The sequence below is a fragment of the Cyprinodon variegatus genome, unplaced genomic scaffold (genome assembly GCF_000732505.1).
Source record: "Cyprinodon variegatus isolate N-32 unplaced genomic scaffold, C_variegatus-1.0 Scaffold14, whole genome shotgun sequence".
In the NCBI taxonomy this organism is placed as follows: Eukaryota; Metazoa; Chordata; class Actinopteri; order Cyprinodontiformes; family Cyprinodontidae; genus Cyprinodon; species Cyprinodon variegatus.
The window spans coordinates 1706489-1715260 of NW_015150467.1; the positions used below are offsets into that span (position 1 = coordinate 1706489).

The following is an 8772-nucleotide window of genomic DNA, read 5'->3' on the forward strand; positions in this document are numbered from 1 at the left end:
GTGTTTTTTTTTATGCTACTTTCCTGATGAAAATGTGTTTAGTCATTTAATGAGAAAGGCATTACCTATGAGACAATAGAAGGGGATGTAAGAGGCATGGGCCATCTCAGGGTTAAAAACTGTCTGCAACTCCTCCAGGACCCCCATCTCATATGTTGCAGTTGACCCCTCTGGTGTGCAAACATCCACCATTGTTACTTCTCCAACAACCCTCCGAGGGGCATGACTCAGCTGCAGAGGTAAAAAGACAGCCCTGATTGTTAACTTTCAATATTAATTTTCAAAAATAATAATTATTAAAAAAAAAGGATGTAAATGCATGTACACAATTTCTTTCTCTGTCGTTATTTGATTTTCTAGTTTATATCTGACATGCATCAAGTCTCTATTTACTAAAAACAATACAGTTAAACAATGTACAATTTGCAGACAGATGCAGTGCCTTGAAGTATTCTTCCTCACTTTTACATTTAGTCATACTTCAACCTCAAAATGGAGTTCATTTTATTAATCGTTTATGTGATAGGCCAAAAACGTAACATGATTTTTAAGACAAAGTAAAACGATTCACTTTGATGATACAAATAAGTCAAGTGCATTTAAATTCAGCCTCAATCAATATTTCCGGTCTTTGGCAGCAGCCTTCACCAGCCTCTTTCCTTCCAGTTATCCTCTATTTATATCTGCTGATGTTTCCAGTTTTATTGCCCCACTGAAGAAAGGCATCACCGTGGCATGATGCTGCCAGCGCCATGCTGTAGAGTGAGAATTTTCAGGTTATGTGCAACATGTTCTTTTACAATACACAGCTTTTTGCACGCAGTCCGAAATGAACAGAGCAGTTGTCCATCTACATCAGCTTTCCTCTTTCCACTCCTTTACGGCCGACAGATTTATGGATTAAACAACTAAAAGTTGTTCCATTGGCTAATCTTCCAAACTGAGCTGTGTATTTTTTTAAGCTCCTCCAAAGCTACCATAGGTCTCTTGGTTGCTTTTAAGATTATTGCTCTACTCGCCTGAGCAGGCACTTCAATATAGGCGGACATGTCATGGTTGTTTTAGAGTTGAGAGTCCATAAAAACCATAACAGAACAGGCTCCAGGAAAATGTTATATAATGATCTCTGCTTTAAACCTCTCCCCAGTATAAATCCCGATTTCAGATTACTAATTGCAATTCATTTTGTAAAACTATCTAAATACATTAAATCTGAATAAAATACATGAAAATGTTTTAGTTGTGATGTTACTGCAATTCAAAATGTTCAAGAAGGTAAAAAAAATCCTTGGCAACAGGCATTTATAATGGGAGTTTTGGTATGCTTTTACTTATTTAAAAAAAGTTTTATTTTTTTCATTAGGGTTTGCCTTTTTCATAAAAAACTTTGTTATAATAAAAAGTTAAAACACTTTACCTGTGATTGTAGAGAATGCACCAGAGAAAAAACAGAAAAGAAGCGACACAAAGTGTCAGCCATGTGCATTTGTACCATCTCCCTCCCAATGCGCAGACAGATGAGAGCCATTAGGCTCAGCATCTTGAGGCACACAGCAGTGCGAGTCTGAACACCGCTGGGGAACCTAGACAACACAACAGGATTAATAAGGGGAAATCTACATCTAATGTTTTTTTTTCCTGTTCAAATACAAAAATATAAAGCCATCAAACTTAAACATACTTAAACACCACTATTAAAGTTAAAAGTAAAACTACCAGTGGTATTTGGTATGTTTTGCTTTTTATTATCTGTAATGAATCTTAAATCTTCTCTATCCACATTGGCATGCCTGCTGTGTGTTACATACCCCATTTGTGGCGTGGTAATAAGATCTAAAAGTGGAAGGAGCACATCCTGATTCAGCTTCATAAGCATGTCCATTAGTGTGGTATCTGAGAGGAAAACAATGATCTTCTGGGTAAGTGCTACAGCTCCAAGAAGACTTGCTTCTTTACGCGTGTTGAGACGCTGTGAAGATGGTGGAGACACCTAAAAAACATTTGTAAAGCAGAAACGTATCATGCAATGTTCAGTGTGTTTGTCTGTTTAATGACAAACACAAACATAATTTTAAAAACAAAAAAAAAAAAACAGTTTAGTAATTTAAAATACAAAAGTTCAGCCTTTATTCAGCATTTTCCATTGGCAAAGTATAGGTTCATTATCTTACCAGATATCCTATATAAGGCAGGTACTGGTAGGTGAGAACAGGCTCTCCATATAGTTGAGCTATATAGATGAGACAGTCTAAAACAGGTCCTGCTGTTTGATCACCAACTACAGGTTTTTTCTCATACACACTGCCCATTCCCACACTTTCCAACTGGCTCCCAACCAATGAAGGGGACACAAACTGGTGGTTTTCAGGTCCTTTAAGGAGATATGAAGGGAAAAAGTCAATAAAACTCATAGTAGCATGTGTGATGTAAATCATAAAATATTTTTTTGTTGGTTTCAAAATTAGATAGAAAACATATTTATTTTATGAATTCACACACCAACGTAGCAGTTTGTGAGCAACCGCAGCAAATTTCTAGCAACATATCGGGATGTCACAGTTGGTCCGAGTTTTGCTGATAGCCATCGCACTGTTTTGCAGACTGTATCTGTGAATAGCAAGATAATTAAAACATTAAATGTCATCCGACGAATAAAGAAAAAGTCATGCAAAGGTCCATTACTGCCTTACCTAATAGAATCTTTTGCTCTTTCTCCTCAGATTCCTCTGAAGGATCTCTGTCGTCTTCCTCATCTTCCTGAGTACCCACAATTCCTTTTTCAGTCTCACCAAGCCTCAATCCATTAATAGTGTCTCCCTGAAGAGTCGTGAAAGTGGTACCTGAATCTGTTAGATCAAGGTTTTGGGCAGCTGGTATATCAATCCCCTCCTTACTGTCACCAGCTAACTCTTCTTCCTCTAATTCACCACTTTCCTCTCCCTCACTAGCATGTTTTAAATCCTGGCTACTATCTGCAGATTTTAGACTCGCTCTATCCCGCATTGAGTCATCACCTAGAGAGAGTTCACTTGTGCTGCTTTTGTCACTTAACTTTCCCACACTTAAAGATTCCTGATCTTGATCTTTGGCTGAAGAGCTCTGGCGCTTCCCAGCACCAACTCCTTCTCCACCGTTGACATAGAACTCATTCTGAAAGTCCTCAGCTTCTGAAAGAAAAACTTGGTCGTTGAGACTGATGCCAGAGGAGTAGTCAACTAGTCCGCTGTCTCCACCCAGCCCAACTCCTCCACCAACACCACTGCTGCTCCCCATGTTGCCACCAACAGACGCAGATGATGACCGCTCCTTGCCAACATGAAAATCCTCATCCTCTTCCTCTCCTATGTTACAAATGCCAGTCCTCAATCCTTTACAACCTTCTCCACCAGGGCCTGAGATTTCAAAGCCAGTTAGGACTTGTAGCACATGAGGGAGCAGGCTGGAGAGAAAGGCCTGGAGACCAAGTCTCATTATCAGTTGAAGGATAAAACAGTCAGTGTACAGATAGAATCGCCCTTTGAGACAGTGAGGGTTTTCATAGACGTTGATCAGGGGCTTTAGTAAGTATTTATTTGCATTTCTGGGACCAAGGACTGCAGATATGGGCTCAAAAAGGTACCAAGCTGCATAGACAGCAGTGGATTCCTCAAGCATGAGGGCTAGAATGAAGGGCAAGAGAATCTCAAGACCTTCGGCAGTGATGTCACTCAACAGCAATTTGTCAAGCTGCTGCCACAGATGGAAGACAATGTCTCTTCCCTGTAGGCTACACACAGCACCCATATTGGCATGGTAATAGAAGATGAAATCATGAAGTGCAGCAAAATAGGAAGGGAAAGGGAATGGACTGATAATGGAGTTCAATAGCTGGTGAGGGCTTGGAGGAGGGAGACCATCATAGATAGGGTCATACTTGAAAACAAGAGGCTCTGGACAATCTGGTTCTTTGCTGTATGCCACTCTGGAGTGCTTCTCCAATAGCAGCAAAGTCTCAAGAGCATGGTGCAAAGACAGTGGCACATCACGGAGGTTTGAAGAGCACAGTTTAATGATGGCCTGGAAACGCTGTCTGAGTGGAGTGTCTGCTCTTAGTCCTCTAAGTTTGGAGGCATAAAATATCTCTGCAGTGAGAATCCCAAGTGCCTGCACATCCCTTTGGTAGAGGTTAGTGAGACAAAGTCCAGATTCAGCTTTAAATCCCTCAGCTATGGAGCTACTAGCTGTTGCAGGGTGCAATACTTCAGCATGAAGACTTTTTACCAAAAAATTATTCAACTTCTCCAGCTCTTCTAAAGGTTGCAATGGGTTAAAACCTTCAGGGAGAATGATCTTGACTTCTTCTGAATTTGCAGTGGTAACATTTTCCCCATGTTTTTTGTTCATCGGTCCACCTTTTTGTAACACTGCACTCCGTAAAGCAGGACCTATCACACTTGAGAAATCACTTGACAATGGAGTTGGAGACTGAGATGTAATTGCTCCACCAATTTTGCCAGCCGCTGCACCAATGGTCGGCAGAGTGACAGGGCAAGATGCAGGAGTTGATGAGCCAGTTGATGTTAATGAGTCTATCGCTTCTGTACCCTGTTCAAGGTCTTCATCTTTATCGGTCATGGTCCAGGACTCACATCCTTTGGATTCTGGTATCATTCCATCCACAGTGTCAACAACAGAATCAACGGTAGGGATGCTTAGAGAAGGCACATTAAGAGCAGCAAGGCTAAGAATAGGCGGTTCTGCTGGGGCATACTGGGAAGCAGATAGGCGCTGTGGGTGAGGCTGATCAAACAGTTGAACTACACCATAGGTAGTTAGGTTAGTGTGGTTGTCCACAAGGTGCAGGCAAACATTCTTAGCCTTGATGGCTTCTTTACCTGAAAGCTTATAGCCAAATGTAAGATCTATCCAGGAATGCAAATGCTGGGAAACTTCTCTGCTCTCCAGAAGATCCCGATGGACATCAATAAACTCTTCACACGACTTGCACCAAGAAGGCACCTCCAGATCAGGCATATCTGGGTGGATTGAGCGAAAAATGGAAGGATCTGTGTAAAATTCTGGAATGCATTCATCAGGAGTCCAGCTCTGCATGCGCTCCATTGTGGCTGGGTATTCATTTGGCTCCCACTGTGACCTAACATGGCTACAAAGGACTGACTTGGGTGTTTGCCGGGCTTTGTACACATAATAAGTAATGTCTGACAGCACATCAGATATGTGGTGAGGTACATGTAGGTGTTCAGATTGTCCAGCACCTCCAACACCAATGCTGAGATCTCCACCTGTACCACCTACACCAATTCCATTACCCACAGCAGCTGCCAACGCCTCTTTGGTCATCTCATATGTGAAGTCTAACTGCTTGTCCCCTTTGTTTAGCCTGAACTTTGACCTCCTGAGATCCCGAAATTTTCCAAACGGGACAGTAAAATCCACAACCCAAGGCAGAACTGGGTGATAGTTAGGGTCCCCCTTCCGCCGTCCAGCTAACCTGTTTAGCTCCATCAAGTAATGGAAGTTACTGACTCGTCCATGGACCCAATCCAGAACCAGTGTCTTCAGCTCATCAAAGCAGTCTTTACACAGTCGATCATTCTTTTGGCTCACACATTTATTTTCTGCATGTCTCTGCACTTGGTTTAAGCTATCATTACTGCCCGCCTCTTCTTTTGACCCCAGGTCCTCATAATGAGAAAGGTTGAGTTTGAGATGGCTCCAGAGCTGTTCATCTACTGCTATGTCCTGAAGAGACAGTTCTCCACAAGAAAGGCCTGCTGTTTGGCATGCCCGCATAGCTACCAGCACCTGGTAGATGATGAACAAGACTTTGGCATGACTGTTGGCAAGCTTTGCTGGGCTGAAGGACACAATATCCTGAAGAGAATATTGAGTATAGGGTAGAATGACATAAATCATTTCTGCTGTCTCCAGCAGGCACTCTGCGGGCAGGACATTAGGACAAGGATTGTCCGACTGAGACTTTGAAAAACTGGATGAGCTTGTTGGCAAAAATATGTCTTTTTCCTTCTCTCTGGCTGGAGACAAAGAAGGTGAAACTTTGTCTACTGAGAAAAATGTCAAATTGAAGAGCTTCTCCAGTGCATGGCGTACTGCATCCAAAGCGGTAATATGCATCTGCTCACTGGGCCCTGTATATGGCTGCACAAGCTTGTAATGAGCTTCCCGCCACAGATTTCTGAAAAAAAGAAGAAAGAAAAAATCAAATACTAAATCAATACTAAAAGTAACCATTATTTCTGAATAAATCCATCTCATTTAAAACTTTGCTACAATTTCAGAGGATAAGAAATTGCATAGTTATAGTTGACATTATAGTCTTTGCCTGTCAGAGAATATGTAAAGTACATCAATATTTCTAACAAAAGATCTGATACTTACGACAGCATAATAAAACAAGTAAGCCTATTTTACCACAAGTATTCAAATTAAAACAAGGTGCTTAAACGTACTGTTTGAATCATATCGGTCATTAATGCTTTTTAAAGGAATTTTAATAGATTATTTAGAAAATATCTGTGGAAAACAATCTTTAAACTTTTCATTAGGTCTTTGATTGAAGCAGAGAAGAGTTTTTACTGTACCTGACATTAAGTTGTGACACACTTTGCATGGTTTTAACATACGAGTCCTGTGGGAGCACTTCCATTTCATGATGGCATGGATCTCTGGCCAAACTGTAGCTTAACTTGCTCTTCCTCAGACCCTGAATGCATACTCGTGTCCAGCCAGGTGGCAACTTTGTCTGTGATGAACAGAGGTGTGTAGAGATTTCTGTCGTGCTGCCGCTTTCAAATCGGGCACAGCGTAAGACCCTTTTCTCCCTGAGGCCCATCACCCAGCGAGTCGGAACCAAAGCAACACGCTCCCCTGGACGGAGCCCCTGACCCTGCTGCCGTCTGTCAACTCCTAGATCTCTCTCAACTGCTTGGATAAGCCAATCCATGGTGTGTCTTTAAATAATTGTTTACAGTTTCACGTTTACCAGTGACTTTATCGCAATTTCTCCCACCAGGATGCTATTCTGAGACCCATGGAGAAAGTTATCAGCTGGTATCTTCTTAACCTTGCCTCTGCAAAAAAGAGAGACAAACACAAAAGAGCAATAAGATGAGAAACGCACAGTAAGTTTGCAAGCTAAAAACAATTGTCATTTGTCATTTAAAAAGGAGCATTAAATCTGTGTCGAAAATATGATCATACATTTAAAAAAAGGGATTAAAGAGTTAAATTCAACTTAAACTAGTTTGGAATTGAACTATTATGAACATTCAATCACAGTAATCATCCTAATACAGTATAATAGATAAAATTATGTAAACTCAAATGAAAATAGCTAAATGTCCAATAAATCTATTAATAATTTCTTTAAGATTAAGCTAAATAACTGTTTAAATGAGAAAAAATAAAGATAAAACATTTTCTTCACTGCCCTCAGACTAATATGAGGAACTGTGACCTTTAATAATTAAAGCACTTTAAATTCAATTCTAAAAAACAAATACAGCTTGTGAATGCAGAAACTTTTAGACTAAAACAATTTGAGCTCCTTAAATAGGTGTTCCTAAAAATTCATGTCACAGGAGCAACATTTTTTCAATAATGGGGAGAGATGCACTGGAGAAAGTTATTCTGTTAGTCATAACAGCATACAAGATAGCATATCAATAAAATGAGAGAATAATCTGAAATTTCTGTCTGTTGGTAATTCAATTAAAATAGCTAAACTCATGATATGAATTCCTAAAACACAGAGATATATTTCAAATGTTAATTTTCTCTTTTTTCCGGATCAAACATGGCCTACACAACGCTGTGCTCCTCTTTCAGACAGTAATAAACATCGTCCACAGGTTGTTTAGATATAGCTTTCATTTTAAGAAAAAAAATGCGAAAAAAAATTACATTTGCATAAAATTTATATTTGCAACCACAGCAAAAGGTTCTGAATGTTTATCAGCGGCTTTAAAATACAATCTGATGCTAATAAAAAAAGATCAAACTGAAAGTCCAAGGGCTACACTCACATGACTGCAATAAGTTGGCAACACGTCAATTTAAGATGAACATATCTAGACATATCATAAACATATCTCCCTCAAGATTGACCGAATCAACTACATGTACTTAAATAAAAGTAAAGAAAAAAACACGAAGTGTAATCAATAAAAATATCTTTACTCCCTCTGACCTACTGAACATCTTACCAACAGCCATGCACTGATTAAATATCAACCTAAAAGTGCAAACTTTGTGGGTTTTCTTAATTCATTTAAAGCAAACTTTAAATAAAATAACAGAGCAGCTGAGGTTAGAGTTAGCAGCAAGGCTAAGCTTAAATAGTCCTTAAGGTGTTTTTTAGGGAAGTGAAGTCAGCTAGCATTTAGCTTAACAAAGAGGCTAACATTATGGCTTCAAATTAAAGAAAACATTATTAATGTTGTTGTAAATCTTTAAACTGACAACTTCTCATGTAAATCCGCTGTAATTATAGTGAGCAGAATGTCTCCTTAGGTCGCCTCTCACCACTTGTAGCAGTTGACAGCTAGCTGGAGTTGAGCTAACGGTGTTCCCTCACTTCACGCGTGACGGGTTTGTGACGCGCTAAGAATCCGAGACATGCTGCGAGATTTGCTGCCTTCGCTTCATTTTCTGGTGTCAACTGAAGAGTGTCGACCCACAGACCCACGGACGGACGGGACAGTCAGTCGGTTGTGTTTTGTTGTGAGCTAGTCGTAGCCATGTTTTAGAAAC

At 40.1% G+C, this 8772-nt stretch overlaps 1 protein-coding gene across 1 annotated transcript in view; it reads right to left on the reverse strand.

The window, feature by feature from the left end:
* The window catches only part of wdr81 (WD repeat domain 81), a 16457-nt gene extending 7685 nt beyond the window's left edge, over positions 1-8772 (reverse strand). The window contains exons 1-8 of the mRNA XM_015383312.1: positions 8545-8772; positions 6603-7091; positions 2691-6196; positions 2500-2607; positions 2172-2371; positions 1809-1990; positions 1418-1583; positions 66-231 (exon numbers count right to left, since the gene is read on the reverse strand). Coding sequence (XP_015238798.1) covers positions 66-231; positions 1418-1583; positions 1809-1990; positions 2172-2371; positions 2500-2607; positions 2691-6196; positions 6603-6964 — 4690 coding nt within the window. The 5' untranslated portion in view covers positions 6965-7091; positions 8545-8772. The remainder of the gene's footprint in view (positions 1-65; positions 232-1417; positions 1584-1808; positions 1991-2171; positions 2372-2499; positions 2608-2690; positions 6197-6602; positions 7092-8544) is intronic.